Source organism: Mustela nivalis (genome assembly GCF_964662115.1).
Source record: "Mustela nivalis genome assembly, chromosome: 8".
In the NCBI taxonomy this organism is placed as follows: domain Eukaryota; kingdom Metazoa; phylum Chordata; class Mammalia; order Carnivora; family Mustelidae; genus Mustela; species Mustela nivalis.
In genome coordinates this window covers 52,064,997-52,084,707 of record NC_139027.1, presented here as the reverse complement: position 1 = coordinate 52,084,707, position 19,711 = coordinate 52,064,997, and the positions used below count along the sequence as shown (strand labels likewise).

General features: G+C 50.9%; 1 protein-coding gene across 1 annotated transcript in view; it reads left to right on the top strand.

Moving 5' to 3' along the window:
* Window positions 1-7,540: 7,540 nt before the first annotated feature.
* Window positions 7,541-19,711, top strand: part of VAX2 (ventral anterior homeobox 2) — a 28,923-nt gene continuing 16,752 nt past the window's right edge. The window contains exon 1 of the mRNA XM_082744037.1: window positions 7,541-7,831. Within this exon, the coding sequence (XP_082600163.1) occupies window positions 7,594-7,831 (238 nt within the window). The 5' untranslated portion in view covers window positions 7,541-7,593. The remainder of the gene's footprint in view (window positions 7,832-19,711) is intronic.

Genomic DNA, 19,711 nt, shown 5'->3' with positions numbered 1-19,711 from the left:
CTCTGTCCCTTTGGGCATGGCTAAAATCTTCATTCTTCCATCCATCCAGGAGAAGGGGAGAGGGGGATAAACTCTTGCAACCTGTGAGCTCTGGCCCTAAGTCTTAAGTGATAAAAGCTTAAATTTTCTTCCCTCTAGCACCCCACTGAGTCCTAGGTACCAGGTCAAATGCTCTACGCGGATTAATTTACCCCTCATAACAACTCCAGGAGTTTGATACTAACATCCCCATTTAATGGATGAGGACAGTGAGGCACAGAGAGGTTAAAAAACGTATTAGCAACTAGGTAGTGGTAGAACCAGGATTCTAACCTAACCTAGTCAAAAGTCGAGGCTCTGGATCTTTTTTTCTTTCTTTCTTTCCTTTCTTTTTTAAAATTTTTTTAAAGATTTTACTTGACAGAGAGAGAGATCACAAATAGGCAGAGTGGCAGGCAGAGAGAGAGGGGGAAGCAGGATCCCTGCCCAACAGAGAGCCTGATCATGACCTGAGCTGAAGGCAGAGGCTTAACCCACTGAGCCACCCAGGCGCCCCAAGGCTCTGAATCTTTACTACAGAGCTAGAATTCCTACAAGCCTTCAGTCCACCCATCCCCTCCTTACTGGACAGGAATGGAAAGGAGGCTTCTGGAAAGTGAACCATTCGCTTGGGACATACAGCCAGTGCATGCCCCAACCCTGAGCTTCACCATGCTCCTCCCAGAAGACCTCCTACCTCTTCTGAGGTACCAGTGGAACACCTTGAGACAGAGGTGTACCCATACTCTCCAACAGATAGGTAAGGTAGAAACCATCCAAATGTCTACCAATAATTAATGGAAAAACAAATATGATAGAATCATACAATGGAATGTTATTCACCCATAAAAGGAATATAGTACTCATATATGCTATAACATGAATGACCCTTGAAACATTATGCTAAGTGGAAAAAGCCAGACACAAAGGTCAATTATTATATGATTCCATTTGTACGGAAAAATCCAGAATAGGCAAATCCATAGAAACAAAGTAGATTGTCGGTGGTTGCTTAGGGCTGGGGGTGGGGGCAGTGGTGGGAATTTGGAGTGTTAGCTAAAGGGTACAGGGTTCCTTTTAAGGTAATGAAAATGTCTGAAAATTCGCTGTGGTGACAGTTGCTCTATACATCTGAATATTTACTACATATTTGAGTATGTCTGTGAAAATACTAAAAACTATTGAATTGTATAGTGTGTGCAAATTGGATGCTATATAAGTTATATTTCAATTAAGCCATTACCAAAACAACAAAAAACAAAGCAACACAGAGTAAAGGGCAGCTACATTCAACTCATCTTCTGCTCTTTGAGAGCCTAGGTCTCACACTCTGGGTGAGCAGGCTTCTTTTGGTCTCTCCAGAGAAATCACAGCTCCCCTCCAAGCTGCCAAGGCACCATGTCACTCAATCTGAAAGTCCCCACTCCAGCAGCTGAGCTAGGAGCCACCAGCATGTACCAGGGCCATCCAGTGACTGAGTGAGTTTGGGGGGGGGGGGCTAGCGGGGGATGGGGGAAGCCCAGTTCTCAGAGTGAAGTGAGAGACTAGGGAAGAGATTTTTGTCTTAGCAGTGCCCTGGGTTCCCACACCTGCAGGTGAAGCCACACAAAGTAGGTATGTAACCTCGGTCTATTTCCTTCTCTGCAGAAGGGAGCAACCAAGTCCCACTCTAAGGGGTGTTGTGACTCATTCATGATAGTATTAGTGTTGCACAGTTTGGGTCACTTAGCCCTGTATCTGTCGCTAGAAGACAAATAACTTGTCAATTGATTTAGAGAATGATCCAGATCAAATCAGAGTGTGGTAGGAGTGAGTGGCTTTTGTTTGTTAAGAAAGAAGGAAACATTTTTGGAAGATACTCTCAAGTCCCAAGCTTTTTCATTGGTTTAAACTCTGCACCTGGCTGGGATGGTTTTTTCCTAAGAAAGATGAGCAAAAGTGGGTACTTCTGCCCCAGCTAAGGGGAAGGCTGATGGAAAGTGGGGGAATTTTGGAGCCAAAGAGGGAAGGCGGAGAGAGGCGAGGGAGAAAAAGAAAAAAAAAGCTACGGAGGCTGAGGGGCTGGGTGGTCAAGGCCATACCGGGAAAGGAGGAAGACTGGAGAATTAGAAAGAGAAAGGAGGTGGAAGGAAGATGAAGTAGCAAATTATCAGAGAAGAGGCAAGGAAGAAAATTCACTGAGCACTACCAGGGAAGAGGAATACGAAGCCAAGAAAGCTTTAGGGAAAATCTGTCTAGAGGAAAGCAGAGAGGATCAGCAAATCAGGAGAATGCCCCCCCATGCCGCCCATGCCCCCCACTCCCACTACCACCACCAAGCCCCTATTCTAGAACCTAGGAACACCCCTTCCTGCGCTAGTAGCTAACTCTACTTCCCACCCTGCCCAGCCAGCCGCCTGCTCTCTCGCCCTTGGGTAGCCTCTCCTCTGGAGAGACCAAAGGAAGCCTGCTCGCCCAGAGTGTGAGACCTAGACTCTCAAAGAGCAGAAGATGGGTTGAATGTGGCTGCCTTTACTTTGTGTTGCTTTGTTTTTTGTTGTTTTGGTAATGGCTTAATTGAAATATAACTTATATAGCATCCAATTCGCACACACTCACTAAGAGAATCCGGAGTCCGTGGGTGGGGGGTGCTTTTCAGATCGGGTTAGACACCTGCGTGTTGGGTCCAGCTGTATCCTGGCCAAGATGGTTCACCCTCTCTGATTTTCCTACCCCAAAATTGCCCTCACTCCAGACCTCTGCTGGCTTCCCTCCTCTCCCACCCACCCAAAGTCCTGTTTCTCATTCCCTGATTACCGCATACTAACCACTCAAGATATTTGCTTCTGGGGGCGCCTGGGTGGCTCAGTGGGTTAAGCCGCTGCCTTCGGCTCAGGTCATGATCTCAGGGTCCTGGGATCGAGTCCCGCATCGGGCTCTCTGCTGGGCAGGGAGCCTGCTTCCCCCTCTCTCTCTCTGCCTGCCTCTCCGACTACTTGTGATTTCTCTCTGTCAAGTAAATAAATAAAATCTTTAAAAAATATATATATATATTTGCTTCTGGCTTTCATCCAGCAATGCATGCTTCCCCTACACTCAGCCCAGTGCAGGGGTTCCCAGCCAGGCTTCCCCTGGAAGCCTTTTAAATATCAGGAACCCACTGCATGTGTGGATGTGTTGGGGGGAGGCGTTGCTAGATATAGGCTCTGAGCCCGGGCTCTGGCCCAGCCAAGATGCCTGCCAGGCCATCCTGGCTCCTGGGCTGCCCAGTGTCTAACAACAGAGGGGACGGATTGCGTGGGGCCACTGGTCTTCCACCCACATCCTTTCCTCTCTGGAGACCTTGTCCTGCAGGTCTATTTCCTGAGCTTGCTGGATAAGGAATGCTGGGTGCCCTTGTACCCAGTGCGGCCATGTGGCAGGGGTGTGCAGGGTTGGCCTTGCTGAGCATGGGTGCACGCTCACATGTTGGGATGCCGTTTGGTTCTGGGAGATCCTCCTACCAGAGCAGGACACACAGAGCTCCTGGTGTTGAGCCCACCTGGCATGAATTGACCGAGATCCAGGATTCCTCACCCCATGGCACTGGGACCAATGGCCTATGCATCCTATGCTTTATGCTCTCACTGCCAGTCTACACTTGCAGGGTCACTGTCATCTCAACCTGCTCAAGATCCTAGGGACATGGAAAATGCTCTCTCTACACAACCCCTTCCTTTTTGTAAAGTGATTCAGGCACCTTCCTGGGAGGGATGTGTGTGGGGGAGAGGGAAGGGACAGGGACATAGCCTTGGCTTTCCCTGTGCCTCTGACCCTTCTAGGCTCCAGTGCTGACAGACCTCAGGTGTTGATCCAGCCCTTTCTGGGTCCTACAGAGTCCACAGCTTATAGCGCAGGTTCCATCCCCACTATGAGTCTCTGTTGGTCTCTGCTGGTCCCAGAGAAATAGTGGGCTCCTGCTTTGCAGGATGAGGAGGTCTGGTTACAAGGAGCTGCTATTTTCTGGGCTAGAGTCCCATGATGCTCTGCCACCAGGTGCTCCCTGGCCACCTGGTGGTCCAGGTTCCTCCACTCAGCTGTAGGAGTGGGGGGGACAGCCAGTCAGGAAAGGACTCCACCAACCCAGCACTCTCCAGATGCTTCTTAGTGCTAGGGGTCCAGAGGGTTTCTCCAAAATGGCCTGAGTTGGGGAAGGAGGCTATCCTCTCTCTAGTCTCACCTTGCTTAACTGCCATCTCTAATTCTTGCTGATTTTTCTCCTGGAGTGGGCTTGGTCCAGTCTTTCTCCCAGGATCCTCTAGGCCCTCCCCATCCACCTTCACCAGGCCTTCTAGCAGTTTATTGAGTGAGCCTCTGTCCTTCTGAGAGTTAAGTTCCCTGCCCCACCACCTCGTGTATGGGTAAAGAGTCTCCCTACCCCCACCCTGCTGGGCAGCAGGCCTCATAGGATCAGAATATGTCACCTATCCTGGGTTCTCGGGGAGCCAAGGTGTGCATATATTTGAGTGGGGGTTGGAGTCCAGGTTCCCCCAGGAGCTCCCTGTATCTCAAAGCCAAGCCCTTGGGTCCTCCATTCACAATGGGCCTGCAGCTCACAGGAGCCTTCAGCATCCCCTTCTGTGCTCAGAACCTGGAAAGTCGGGGCCCCATCCTGTATCTGGTTATTCTTCCTTCTTCTGTATCCCTAGGGTGCTCTGGCAAGCCCATCATGTCCCTCTCCAGGCCTGGACCCCTGAGCCCAGCTCAGCCCTGCTCCTTCTGTGGCCTGGGCAAAGCTTGCAGCCTCTTCGGGTGCCTTCCCCAGCTGGCTTCCTTCCTGCACCCCTCCTCAGCCTCTCTACCTCCGTGCTCCCTTCTCTCAGCCTGCGTTTCTCCCTAGTCTTTTTCTGGAGGCCTAGTGACTCAGGAGCCTGGGTTCCTCCACCCTGCCTCTTCCCCCTTTTTGTTTTGGTCTCCTGTCCATCATTCTTCTTCCTGGTTTGAGGCCCCCCACCACACACAAAGGTCCTTGGGAATCCTGGATGGCTAGGCCTGTAGAGCTAAAAGAGTCTGATGTCCCGGGGAGGCCAAATCCTACCCCGCAAAGAGGGAACGGAAAAAAAATAAATAAAGTGCGGGAGAAAGAGGAAGAGCAGGACGTGCCCCGAGTGAACCCTGCAGAAGCAGGAAAGCCCTGCCGGAAGCTAAGGAAGGGGAGGTTGCCACAACTGCCTGGGTCCTGTCTCTCGGGTTTCTGCCTCTCCCTGCAGACCGGCCCCCATCCCGCCCCCCCCCCCCCGCCCGCCGGAGGATGCAGGCACCCAGAGCCCATTCTGGACGTCGCAAGAATTTCCCAGACAGAGACCTGGAGTTATTGGCACTGGGAGATGTTATTTGTAGAATGAAAATTTACAGGGTGAAAACAAACCTGGCAGGGCTCAGCAGGTGCTGTTCCACTCTTCTTTGAACAGAAACTGGGGCTGCGCCTGTGGGCAGGCAGAAGAGTGAGGGCTTGGGGGCCCGGGAAGGTTGGAGCCTAGTGTTTACTTTCTGCTTCTTACGTGAATAACAGAAACAAGTAAACTTGAGAGAGTCAGAGGGGAGAAAGACTGAAATGCAGAACATGCTGAGCGAAGGCAACCAGTGACCTACTGGGTTACGACGGAGGATGCCCTGGCCCATGTGGGGGTCACTGAGGAGTTCTGCGGGGCCCCTCCAGTGCCCGCCGCATAGGTCCTTCCAACCGAGAGCTCGGACCTGCGAGGTCGCACTGCTCTGGTTCCTCCTCTAACTATAAACTTGCCCTCCTCAGTGCCCCAGGGGCCACCAACTGTCAGCGCCAGGCAGCGGGTCCAGCCTGCCCTCCCTCTGCACACACTGCCCAGCACCCCAACACCATCCCGAGGTCCCCTGCCCTACCTAAAGTACCTAATAGACAAGTTTCTTTCTTTACTAGGTTCCTTTCTGTTAGAACAGAGCGGCAGTCCTCCTCCCCTGCACCCTTTACCCTCCCCTCTTCGTACATCTCAAACCCTTCACCAAGGCACTGTTAGTCACCCAATTACATAACTGGGGTGTCCAGCCCATCTTGCTTTCTGCTGGGGGCGTTTGAAATTGAACAGAATCACACGCACACTGGACACACGCTAAGGCACCAACACAGGCACATTCACAGAAAGGCTCATCGAATCATGCAGGCTGCACCAGGACACATTCAGCCCGGCCACAACCACTTACCCACAGCACATCCATGGGCCTTGCCCCCAAAGACACTCATTCAGATCCCCCCTGACAGACTGGGGTACCCTCGCTCACCGAGTCTGCCGGCGGGAAAAGGGAAGCAAAATCTGTAATTTACGGCGCTTTAGCGGAGTTCACCGACCCTCCCGCGCACACACACCTTGTACACGCGTCTTCGCTGAGGTCTCTCAATCTCTCTTCAAGCCCCTTTCTGAGTCACACGAAGGGAACGAAGAGCCTGGCCTCTCCTGGTGCTGTCAAAGGAGAAGCCAGAATCGGGTGAACCCGGGGTCCTCAGAAAGAGCTGGGGACCGTGACGCCTCGGAAGGCCGAGCGCTCTGCCCAAAGACTCCCAACCCCTTCGCTTCCCAGCGCAGCTGGCTCCTAGCCGCTGTCACCTCCGCGCTTCGCTTCTCTCAGCCCACGAAAGCGGGACCTGGGACCAGGGCTGGGGTAGGAGGCAGCTCCACGGAGGCCGGTGGGGTAGGGGTGGCACAAGGAAACGCCCACCTGCTAACCCAGTCTGAGGGTGCGGGTCGGGGAGCCGCAGGGGAACCGGGCGTTTGCTGCCTGCCAGTCTCGGCCTCACTCGACCCTCTGGGCCCCTGGCCCCAGCTGTCTGTCTGCACGTGTTTCCTCTCCCGCGGCGGGTGCGCGTCACTCCGTCAGCCCCCCACCCCCACCCCTGGCCTCACTCAGGCTCACTGACCACATTCCAGGCCTTGCCCTCCCGGGAACGCCGGGACCCGCCTGAAGTTTGTCGGTGTTCTTGAGTGTGGGTGGAGGTATGACTCTGGGGGCGGGGGTGGGGTACTGAACCCCAGGCCCGAGTCCCTGCCCCCAGCCCCCGACCCCGCCAAGTGCCGGAGCATGGCCAACCTCCTTTCTGCTTGGTCTCTCTGGGGTCGCCTTCCTGGAGCACTGCGGTTATTGATCCCGCTGAAAGAGCCGGAACGCGGAGCCTGCTTCCCTTGGGATGAAGGGAGTGAGGAGGAGAGTAGGCAAGGGGTTGGGGGAGGGAGTTGATAAACTTTAGGGGAGGACGTAGGGCTAGGACAGCACTCCAGGGCCGCCCCAGACTCGCTCTGCCAAGCTGGGTGTGGGGCTAGACTAGGGGTGAAGGAATGGGCCACCCTCTCCCTTCCTCCCCACCCCCGCGCCGCGCAGCTGCCACGGAATCCTCTGGGAGTCGGAGAACCCCGACTCCTGCCCAATCAGCAGGGATGGGTGGAGCAGCCGGGCAGGGGCGGGGCCGGAGGAGGAGTCGGGCGGGGGGCGCGAGGGGAGCCGGGGCGCGGGGGCGCCAGGGGCGGGGAGTCGCGGGCTTGGGTAGCGTAGACTGGCCAGGCGGTGGCGAAGGCGGCGGTGGCGGCCGGCATGGGCGATGGGGGCGCCGAGCGCGACCGCGGTCCCGCACGCCGGGAGTCGCACGGCGGCCGCGGCGGGGACCGAGGCGGAGCGGAGGACTTGGGTACTGATGCCGGCCGCCGCAGCCCCAGGGAAATTGCAGGGACCTCTGCTTCTAGCCCCGCGGGCTCCAGGGAGAGCCGCGCGGACAGCGACGGCCACCCCGGGCTCGGTGAGGCAGACCACTGCCGCCGCATCCTGGTGCGAGGTAAGCGGACAGCGCGCGGTCCTGGCTCACCGGATCCGCCCCCCCCCCCCCCCACCGCTCTTCTGCTGCCTCCACCTCCCAATTCATGTACTCAACCAGTCAGTCATCACTCAGTCATTCATTCAGCTAGTATTATTCTGAGCGTCTATTGTGTGCTGAACGTTGAGCTGAGTGCAGGGGACAAAGCGGCGAACGGGACCAAAGAGATCCCCGTGTCACTGCCTTATATTTCTCAGCCTCTCGGGCCGGCCGCTCACCGTAGGCCCATCCCAGCCTCTGACGGTGGCGGGGGCACAGACGCGAGCGCGGGAAGCCGAGAGCCGGTCCCCGCCCCGCGTCCCAAACGGCGGGTGCGGAGAAGAGCGTCACGAGCGCTCAGCGGGGTCAGGGCAAGGAGGGACCAGCGTCCGGAACCCCGGGAGGAAAAGGCCGGCGCTCCGCTCAGAGGCCAGGCGCTTCCTCGCCGCCTGGCCAGCCTGGTTTCTCATTCCCAGCGACGCAGGCTGCACTGGTTGCTCGCGGGAGAGGGCACCCGGGCACGGAGCGCGGGGTGCGCGGCGCTTGCCCGCCTGGGCTTCGCTCGCTCCCACTTCCTCGCGTCGCCCGGGCCCAGCCGGCTCTCGCTGCGGCCTTCTCCCGGCCTGGCCTTTCACCGCTCTCGCTTTCTCCCTCGCCATTCGCCCTCCTCTCTTCTTTCCTGGCCTTTTTCTCTGCCGAGCGCTCCCCAGCCCTCTTTTCCTACAAGCGCTTCTGGACTGCGCCCGAGTACCCGGCTCCTCCTGGCCTCCTCGCTTCGAGGCCGAGACTTCCCAGACCCCTAAAGCGAGCCTCACTGGAAGCTGCAGGCTCAGCTTTCGCCGGATCGGGGCCTCGCCCAGAGAGATGGGAGGAGAAAGGGAATTCCGGGGTCTCTCGGTCAGCCTGTCCCTAGGCCTCGGCCAGAGCCTTGAGGTCTGTTTCCCCCAGCATCTCGGAGCGCGGGCACCCGCAGACCGAGCGCCCAGAAGAGGCCACACGCCTGTAAAGGCTCCCCCCAAGGCCTCCTCCAACTCCCTAGCCCGGCTTCCTCCCGCTTCTCTTTTACTGCCTCTGCTTCCTGAGCGCCCTCTTGCAAGCCGCCAGGCTTTTCGAGGCCACCGGCCAGAGCTGATTTCCCTGGCCATCAGGTCCTGGGGAAGGGAAACCAGCTTGCCGCTGGCCCCAGGACACTCCAGCGCCAGGATCCCGAGTTTGTCTGATCTGACCTAGGCCACCCACACACAGATGGGGGGCACCTTGGCCTGGTTTTGCACAGCTTCCCCAGAGCCGCTGGGTTTGAGTGGCTCTGGGAATGGGGGACAGAGCTAGTGTTGAGCATGGAGGCAGCCCAGTGTAAAGTCAACTGATAGACTGTCTTGTACACAGACTCAAGGACCCTGGTCTTCTGGAAACACTCCTGGTGTCAGGTGTGGTCCCCTAGAGATGGGGCACTCAGCGCTGTTCTGAGGGAAGGCTTGGGCTGAGGCAGTTACAGGACTGGGTATGAGGGCTAATTCCATCAGGTGTGTGGACCTTTTGGGCACCTGGGATTAAATTGGATCCCTTCTCATAGACTGTAGGATGCCCTGAATACAAGATGTCAGCAGCCAGCTTGGAGTTCCATTGAGAAAATCTGCAGGGCTTCCGGAAATGAAGAAAGAAATCAGCCCTTTAAGCCCACACTCCGAGATTAAGACCCTCAAGTCCTTGGCTGCCACACTCACCACCTCATACACTATCTGTGGGTATTTGTGAGTTCCAGACCATCGTGAGTTCTATGCCACCTATCATCGCTTCCACTCTACTAACTCTGCATGTAGAACAAATAAATTCTGTGTACAGATGGCCAGTTTAATAATTCTCAGTTGTAAACTCACAGAAGGTAGGAGTGTGGTAGCGTGGAGGCCACCCACGCTAGAAGCAATCCACAGCGGGACAGAGAGGAACACCCCTCCAACACACACAAACTGTATGTGGAACAGCTTGTGTGCATTGTCAGGAGATATGTTTTTATAAATGCATGTGTGCACATACAGCAATGCATTATATTGGCATAATATAAAAAGAAAGAAAGGAAAGGTACATAAGGTCCTCATAAATCCCTCTGCCCTTTCTCATTTAATGAAAAGAGGTTATTTCAGGCCTGAGATACCTGGCATGTCATTTAACCCTAATTACTCCTAGCCAGGGTCACCTGCGTCCCTCCTGGCCCCACCTGGGCTCAGGGTAGAGGCTCTAACAGATGAAAAGCCTGGCATCGGGATGAATGTTCCTCTGGTGTGCTTTAAGTAGCAAATGCATTTTGCCCTTGATGTCCCAGGGCATAGCGTCCCAAAGTACTTTTGGAGGAAATCATAAAAATGTAGAAGGGAGGTGTTTGCCATCACAGACCATTAGGTTGCTGATGGGGTGAGAGTTCTGGGAAGGAACCCCACTTCCTCTGGGTCTTAGCACTTCTTTCTGTTTCTTTCTGCCCTGATCTATTAAGGGGAGTTCCAAGGCACAGGGGGATAGAAGGTAAGTGTGTGTACTGGAGTTAAATGAAGTTGGGTTGGAATACCAGCCTTAGAGGCTTTTAAATTTAAGCCACTTTCTTTACTGCTCTGTGCCTCATTTTCCTCATTGTACATAGAAACCCAGAGCTGTCACCTTGAAAGTCAGTGCTAAATATCAGAGGTGATGTCTATAAAATTGCAAACGCCCAGCAGGATCTCCAAAAATATTCTATCGAACGAAAAGGGGTTGCTCTGAGGTAACCCACAAACCACTCAGGGAATGAACCTCCTTCCTCAGAAGCTTCCTCCAGCTCAGCTCAACCCCGCTATCGGGGACTTGGTGTCTTTTTGCCTTGGCAAAATGCTGTGCAGCAAAGGGGTTGAGAGCTGTGGAAAGGAGGATTAGTGCTACCTTGCAGACCACGAGGTGTGGCCTTCCCCCAATCACCTTCAAGAACCCTCACTCCACCAATTGCTCAAGTCCCCTGCTGCCTCGGCGAAATGCGGGTCAGGGAGCCAGGGAGGCCCACCTTGCTGCATCCCCACCTCAAAATGGAGGCCGCCTCAAGCCACACACGGACACAAACAAGGCCACAAAGATGACAGGCGAGTGTGCACAACAGGCATGCCTGCATACCCCCCCACCCCGCGTGTACACAGCCAGGCTCCTACGAGATGAGACAGCCCTGCAGGCCACCACACACCTCTGCGTGCACAGCCTCTTGTTGGTGAGGAGCATGGATGGGGGATCCTTTTGTTTTATACTGGAAACGGCGCGCCAACCATGAGCTGGAGGCAGTCTGACAGACCGCCTCCTAGCCTCGGCTCTCACCGCACAGGGCGGACCAGATGCAATGGCCTTTTCGCTGGACCCGGGACATCGGCGGCTGGAAGACACGGACCAACTCTCACCCGAAACATCCAGCAACCTCACAATCTCTGTTCACGCCCACACACTCAGATGTGCCTAAGTGATTCCCAGATTAATCCGGATGCAAATTCAACAACCCTTCTGGATAGAGCCGGCAGGGTCGCCTGCTAGTGTCACCGACTTCTGTGAATAATGCTCAGGACCTCTACCTGCTACCCTGAAGGGGTCCCTCAGGCCAATGGGTGCCAACCCGCCATTCTGGTTGCATCCTCTGTCCTCAGCTCAATGTAAGCACCTTGGCCCCGGTGAAACAGGATCACGCTGCACCCCCCCAGCACTCCCCTTCTGTGAGAAGTGGAGAACCCCCTTCCTCATTTCCACACACCTCTGGTGGCAGGAGGACAGGAAAAAATTAGGGACCCCATGACTGAGTGAACAGCTGACCCGCCCACCACCACCCACTCGCTGAAATGCTTTCACCTGGGAGCTTGATGGATGCACCCGGTGTCTAAGGACGTAAGAAAACCCAGGAAGAACAGGGCCTTCAGCACCATCTAGCAATTCTCGCTGTGGGTGTGGGGAAGGGAGGCACTGAATTTAGTGGAGTCCGTGCCCACCGCCCATCTGCGGGCAGTGCTGCTGTGTTCCAGAACGGGGAACCTCCAAACCCTTAAACAGGCTAGGCAATGGCCTGCACCAGGCAGGGCCCTGGCTGCCAGACTCATCCGAAGACGCTGGGCAAGAGGCCAAGGCCTCTGGGGCTTGAGCTGAGAGCGGCCTGGGTGGGTGGGGGAACAGACTCCCCCTCCTGCAATCAAATCTGGGCTCAGCTTCGCTTCGAATCTGCTTGCTTTCTGCTTGGATTTACAAAAGCCACTGGACGCACAGCAGCTCAGCCCTGACCTTGCAGGTCTCACCCTACAAGTTGGAGCAGCTCCACAAGGCACACCTGCCCACTTGCCCAGCGGGCATTTAAACAACCGAGAAGGTGGGGCAGATTGTTTTATGTAAATGAGCACAGGATAGTGAGACCCAGCTCTTGCTTGGGCCGTGGGTGGACCTCAGGACCCTGGCCTCAATCAGAGTCTGTGAATACACGTGATTACCCAGGCCCAGGCCCCAGGCAGCAGTTGAAAGGTTTGAATGGTTCATACAGGGACTGTATGGAATTTTGGTTTTATATGTTATTTTTAGTTTGGGGGCGTGTGCGGTTGTATTAGGGTTTTTTTTTTTTTTCTTTCCCTGGAATTGTTTTTGTTCTGTTTGTTATGTTTTTCCTTTTGCTTTGTTTTGGCAAAAGTACCCGCATTCTCCTCAAGGGTCTAGAGCAGGTGCTATCCTTTTGGTCTTTATTTTCCCCTTTACACACATGCCGCCCCCCCCCCCGCCCACACACACACAGAAGCAGTCCTGGCAACCGAATGTGTCCTCTTATTGATGTGTTTTGCGTGCAGTTTGCATTTTTAGGGAACTCTGCCAGGCTCCTTGTGTTTCGTGCTGTTTTTGTTGTTCTGGGTGGTAGACTGGGCTCTAGTGCCCGTGGACCCACTGCCACATCGCCCGGGTGTGTACCACACCCACGTGCAAACACACACATATACACACACCTGCAGGGTTAGAGCTTCTAGGTGTCCCCCTACCCTCAGCACCTCTATCTCCTACCTCCACCCCTTCACCTGCAGAGCAAGGAGCCTAGGACAGTTGAGGGAGTACTTGCCCTGGAGGGGAGGGAGGGGACCGTGGGTGTGTGTGTGTCCTTGGGCTGGTATAGATAGATGGTTAGCTCTGGTTGGGAACATTGGCCCACTGTGCACCATCTATAGGGAGAGGGAGCCTTTATGGGTCCTGCTGGCTCTAGGCCATTTCCTCAATGACCCTGGACTGAGCCTGGGGCTACAGTGGCCCTGAGCTCCCTCCCTATATCTCTTTGATTTGCATGGGGGGGGCACAGGAAGCATACTAATTATACTTCTATTTCCTGTTTGCTTAATATAAAATAAAGATTGCCCTGGGGCACCTGTGTAAGGCAGTTGGTTAAGCATCCCATTTTTGTTTTCTGCTCAGGTCCTCATCTTAAGGTCAGGAGACTGAGCCATGTTTTGGGTTCCCCGCTCAGCGCAGTCTGCTGGAAACTCTTGTCTCCCACTCCTCTCCTCCTCTTCCCCCCGCCCTGCAGCGTTCTCTCTAATAATAAATAAATCTTAAAAAAGAAAATAAAGATTGACCTCACTCCTTGTTAAGCCTTAGGGCTACACAGCGTGTATCCGCCCCACCCCACCAGTTCCCAACCCCAATTTGAGAAACTCTGATAGAGGACACCGAGACAGGGTGGGCCTGCCTCGGAATCCCTGAGAGCTGAGTGGTCTCCCCCACCCATCCAGGAGGGAGGTTGGAGGGCCTGAGGGTGTCAGGGTGGCCTCCAACAATGCGAAAAGGGAAAGACAGGACAGCGCCAGGACCGGATCTGGTCTACAAAGCAGTAGAGTGGACAGCGGTGAGAAAGCCAGGGCCTGGAGCGCAGGGGTGGGTGGGGATGGGTCTGGGTCGGCTCTTAGGTGCTAGCTGCCCCCCGCCCCCCGCAAAGGCCTCTGGAACCATTTCTCTCCCAGGTTCTCCTGCGGTCTTGCCTTTCACTTGATTGTTTTCACAAACATCAGTGAATACCTACTAAGTGCCAGACCCAGGCGCTAGCGCTCAGCTTCCCAAACAGGAGACTGTCTCAGACACTGTGAAGTGCGGGGTTCCTGACCCGCCCACCCCAGAGTTGTCAGGGAAGCGAGGCCTAAGCGAAATTCCAGGGAGGCAGGTGCTGGGATCCAGGGACCTGACCCTGCGCCAGGACCACGGAAGAGGTCACCGTGCCGTCCAAATCCACCATCTCCCCATCTCTTAGCACACAATACACAGTATTTATGTAGTGAATGAAAGAAGACAAAAAAGCAGTCAACGTCACCTATTTTTTTAGGTGTAAGACTGCAACGCCCATGCCCGGGAGCAACATTCATTCTGAGATGACGTCCTCATTTATTTGACGTTACAATACCGTTTCTTTTATGAAACCCTGATGGTGCCAGAACCCAGAATAATTGTTAAAACATAAAATTACCAATGCAAAAAAAAAAAAAATTACCAATGCCATATTTTTGGAATTTTGTGCAGCCCTCTACTTTGCAAACCACCGACATATAAAACGTGGAAAACCTTGAATATATTTGTTTGACTCATCGCTGGGTCTCCAGGGCCGGGGGGTGGTGGGCCGCCTAGAATCCGGTCCCGGCCGGAGCAGGGGGTCGTGCGAGGCGCTGGGCGGTGAGGTCGGTAGTGAGTCTCCCGCTTCTCTGCGACTGTTAGTGCGACGCTCCGCCCGCAAAGCCAGCGGGGGGTGAGAAAGCAATAATACCTAGGTAAATCCGCGCCCCTCGCGCCCTCCGCGCTCAGTTCACAGGCCTCCAGCCAGCCGCTGGAGCTGCACATCTCTGGGTGACCAAAGCCGGCGTGTGCGGCGGGTTTCGCCCCTGCTGCGGCCCAGCGCGGCGGCACGTGGGGCTGCGGGCAGCCCGGGCCGGGCTCCAGGGCCACCCTCACTCGGAGAAGGACCGGCGGAGGATTGCATTTCAAAAAGCAATGGGGGCTCCGCGTAAACAAAACAAAGCCTGGAGCGGCGGAAGGCTCCCCCAGATGGCCACAGTTCGCAGTTCCAGGTGCGTCCTTCCAGATTCTTCTACTCTCGCAAACAAACGTTGAAAAAGCGGAATCGTCTTACAGAAGCTGTTTGGCAACTTACCTTTTTAAACACATTTAATCCGCAGGGGTCATCTTTTCGGGTCAACCATTTCGCGCTGTCCCGTGACGGAACCAGAAGGATCCCTCCGGCAGGGGAAAGCCCGGCTTCTCCCAACCGCTGAAGGGCTGTTCCAGTTGTTTTTCCCCAACAGAAACACCGTGCAATAAACTCCTAGGGCGCGGGGCTTTGCGCCCTTGAGTATTTCCGTGAGATAAATTCCTCGCCGTGGGACTGCGGCACCAAAAAAAAAAAAAAAAAAAAAAGGTTTACGCACAGCACAATTTCTAAAAACGTGTTTTTGTTTCATTCCAAAAGAGTAACTAACTCCTATGATTCGGAGCTTCAAAACCTGGTGGTGGTGTTTTACGGACGCCGGGAAGTATCTCTCCCAGCCCCGCCCTCCGTCTTCCCGTTACCACCCGGCTCTAAGGCAGCGATTTTTACTTTCTCATTTGTCCTTCCAAAACCATTTCATGCTTAGGCAAGTCAGGGCCCCTATTTTATTTTTTCTTGCATTTATTTATTTATTTATTATACCCATATGGTGACATTTCCATACTTTCCAGCACCTTGCTATTTTTCACTTACCCATATATTTTGGGATGTGAGAAATTTCTCGTCAGTTTTTTCCCAGATGCATAATATTCCATTTATATGGACTGGGTGGGCCATAATGTATGTTGCATAACCCATGTTCTATTGGTGGGCATATAGCTTTGTTCTCATATGTTGCTATTATATACAATGCTGCAATAAATAAACTGGTTCTCAGTCATTTCTACGTGTGTAGATATGTGTCTAGGGAAGTTCCTAAAGGCAGATTACTGGGTGTGTTTGTAATTTTTTTTAAAGATTTTATTTATTTATTTGACAGAGAGAGATCACAAGTAGGCAGAGAAGCAGGCAGAGAGAGAGAGAGAGAGGAAAGCAGGCTCCCTGCTGAGCAGAGAGCCCGATGCAGGGGCTCGATCCCAGGACCCTGGGATCATGACCCGAGCTGAAGGCAGAGGCTTTAACCCACTGAGCCACCCAGGTGCCCCTGTGTTTGTAATTTGGAAGATAATGTTAAATTGCCTTCCGTCTATGGTATACCACCCCACTCCCTACCCACCCCCACCCAAGCTCCAGCTTCAGCAACAATTCCTGTAAGTGCTTGCATCTCCAAATCTTTTTTAAAAATAATTTTTAAAAAAGATTTTGTTTCTTTATTTGCCAGAGAAACAGATCACAAGTAGGCAGAGAGGCAGGCGGGGCGGTGGGGGGGAAGGAGGGAGGAAGCAGGCTCCCCGCTGAGCAGAGTGCCCAACGCTAGGCTTGATCCCCGACCCTGAGATCATGACCTGAGCGCAAGGCAGAGGTTTAACCCACTGAGCCACCCAGGCGCCCCTGTATCGCCAAATCTTGCCACCACAGTTTGTATTGTATATCTTGATAGATACTAATTCTTTGCAATTTATACCCTCATATTGTCATCTTGTTCTTTGTAGTTTACATCCTCATCTTTTCTCTCTGCCCATATTGGGCATTACGCATCTTTTTTACCTTTGTCAATGGTATAGGTGTTAAGTAGTGCCTCACTGGCATTCTAATTTTTATTTCATTTATTATTAGTGAAGCTAACTATCTTTTCATATTTACTGACCAGTATATTTCTTCCGGTGTTATCTATTAACTCGTTTCTTTTGACCATTTTTAATTTTCAAATATTCCTTTCTGTGCTGATGGGTAGAAACTCAGCATTAAGGGTAGTAACTCATTGCTTTCAATATGTGTTGCAGGTTTTTTTAAGTTTATAATTTCCTTCTGATGTCTTATTTTCTGACGGATAAAATAACCTTCCAATGATAAAACCAACCATGCTGTTTTGCTAGATCATGTGTAAGTGGAAACTTCTTTTCCCCAATAAATCATGTATACTCCCAGGATATCACCTCTCAAATTTTCTCTACTAATTGAAAAATAGAAAGATGTAAGTGATATATTACAAGAGTAGGGATTGTTTTTGCAAAATTTTTTCCATTTTATAAACATTTGTAGACACCTTGCTCTCTAGAACTGTCTTGTTCTTTGTAACAGCAGCATGATATTCCATACTTCAGATATAATTAATTTAGCCAGTCCCCTATTGATGGATATTTAGGTTGGTTCTACTTTTCCACTACTACACACAATGTGTCAGTGAACATCTTTGTATCCTAATTTGGACAGATGATTTTTTTTTTAAAGTTCCATTCATGAGACAATCTGAAAAATGTGGAAATGTGTAGGACTTTTTTATGTTAAGGAATGATAGGTAATGTTTTTGGTTGTGACAGTAGTACTGTAGTTTTTTTTAAAAGGAAGTCTTTCTTAGAGATACACAGAGAAATATTTCCGGATGAAATGATATGATGTCTGAGATTTGCTTAAAATTAATGAGGACAGAAGAAACAGGATTGCTCCTGAATTTATAATCGTTGCAGTTGGGGAATAGGTACATCAGAGCTTTACTATTTTCTCCAATTTTGTGTATGTTTGAAATTTCTCATAATAAAATGTTTAAAATAATAAGCATATTTCACATGTATCATATTAAAATTATGATAAGTATTTCCAAAATTCATACCAAAAATTTATACTCCCAGCAATTGTGTATAAATGTGCCATTTTCCTCATTCTTCCAACCCAGGTATACTGACTCTTAGAGTGAAGTTTTTTCAAGTGAAAAAAAAAGTATTTTTATTAGCATTTTTAATTACTAGTGAGTTAAGCATGTATTCATATACTTAGTCCTCATTTTAATTTCCTCTTCTGTGAATTTTTTATTCATGTGCTTAGCTATTTCTGTGTTTATTATTTTCTCATAGTTGTGAATGCTATTTTTCTACTAAAGAAATAATACCTTTTCCTGTGACATGTGTTGCAAATACGCCCAAATCTTTTCCTTTTTAAAAAATTTGCTGTGAGTTTTTTTTTTTTTTCCCTGCACTCAAATTTAAATTGTAATCATATCTAATGGTCCTTTCTCTTGGGTCATTTAGTTCTGTTAGAAAGTTCTTGTTAAACTGAAGATAAAACTCAATTTTGTTACAATAGTCTTTGCAACAAACCAAACAAAAATGTATGCAAGGTAAGATTAGGGAAAATTTTTCCTCCCTGACCAGCTTCTGATCCTGAACAGTGAACAGAAGAGAGGTGTTTATCCTGCGGACTTGATTCTATGTAGGAACAAGCATACACACCCAGACACACACACACACACACACACACACAGTGTAGTCTTACTTTTTGCTCTTTGTAAAAACAGGTTTGTACATACTTGCTGTTTTTGTAAAGTAGCATGTAAGGGGCATCCATCCAGACTGATATATGGGGATGTACCTCATTCTTGTTAACTTCTGCATAAAAGCCAAAGGCATGACTAATATTGTGATTTTGTTAACAATATTTCTACTGATAAACATTGAACCTTTTCCTTTATTTTTTCTCTTACAAACCATGCCCCAGTGGGTCTGTCTTTATCAAAGTGTATCAATATTTCTCTGGCATAGAAACCTCTATCAAATTTCTAGGACAATGGAATTATTGCAGTTTTTAATTTAGCTAGGTATTGTGAAATTGCCCTCTACAAATATTCTTATAAAAACGGAGCTTGAAAGGGCCTATATTTCCCTCATTTTTGCCAGCACATTTTCCCCAGGCTGATAGATAAAATATGGCATCTGGAAAAAGAAAAAGCTGCATCTCATTTGCTGTTCTAACTTTCATTTTCTCGGATTCCCTCTGAGGTTGAGTATTTTTTCATAGTTATTAGGCACTTGAATTTCTTCTTCTCTGAATAAACCTTTCATAAAATTTGCTCAGTTTCTCACCGCTGGACTTTACTCCTCAGTTTCTAGAAGCTGTTTGTACCAGACATTAGGGCTCTGCTATGCAGGTATTATGAATATTTTCTCCTAATCTGTTTTTTGTCTTTTAACAGTCTTGTCCTGCAAAAGCTTTAATTTCTGGGTACTCAAATCTGTCCTTTATTTTCCTTTTTAAAAAATTGTGTTTTTCTTCAATTTTTAGAGCTTATTTTTATATGAAGATTTTCATCTATCTTGTGTTTATTTTTGCACACAGTGTGAGATGAATTATTTTATTCCAAATAATGAGCTAATTGTCCGAATGCCAGGTCTTTTTTTTTTTTTTTTTAAGATTTTGTTTATTTATTTGACACAGAGAGAGATCACAAGTAGGCATAGAGGGGGAAGCAGGCTCCCCGTTGAACAGAGAGTCCACATATGGGGCTCCATCCCAGGACCCTGAGACCATGACCCGAACCAAAGGCAGTGGCTTAACTCACTGAGCACCCAGGCACCCCAAAATCCAGGTCTTTAATAATCTTATCTTTTTTCCCTCTAATCTGAAATGTTTTCTTTTTTTTTTTAAGATTTTATTTATTTATTAGACAGAAAGAGAGACAGTGAGAGAGGAAACACAAGCAGAGGCAGAGGGAGAGGGAGAAGCAGGTTTCCCGCCGAGCAGGGAACCCAATGCTGGGCTCACCCAGGCCCTGGAATCATGACCTGAGCCGAAGGCAGGTGTTTAACAACTAAGCCACCCAGGAACCCCTGAAATGTCTTCTTTATAAAAATCCTCATATATGCGTCGATTTGCTTCCAGATACTTGTGCCGGCATCATACCATTTTAGTTGCTGTAGATTTGTAATATGTTCTACTGGCGGGGT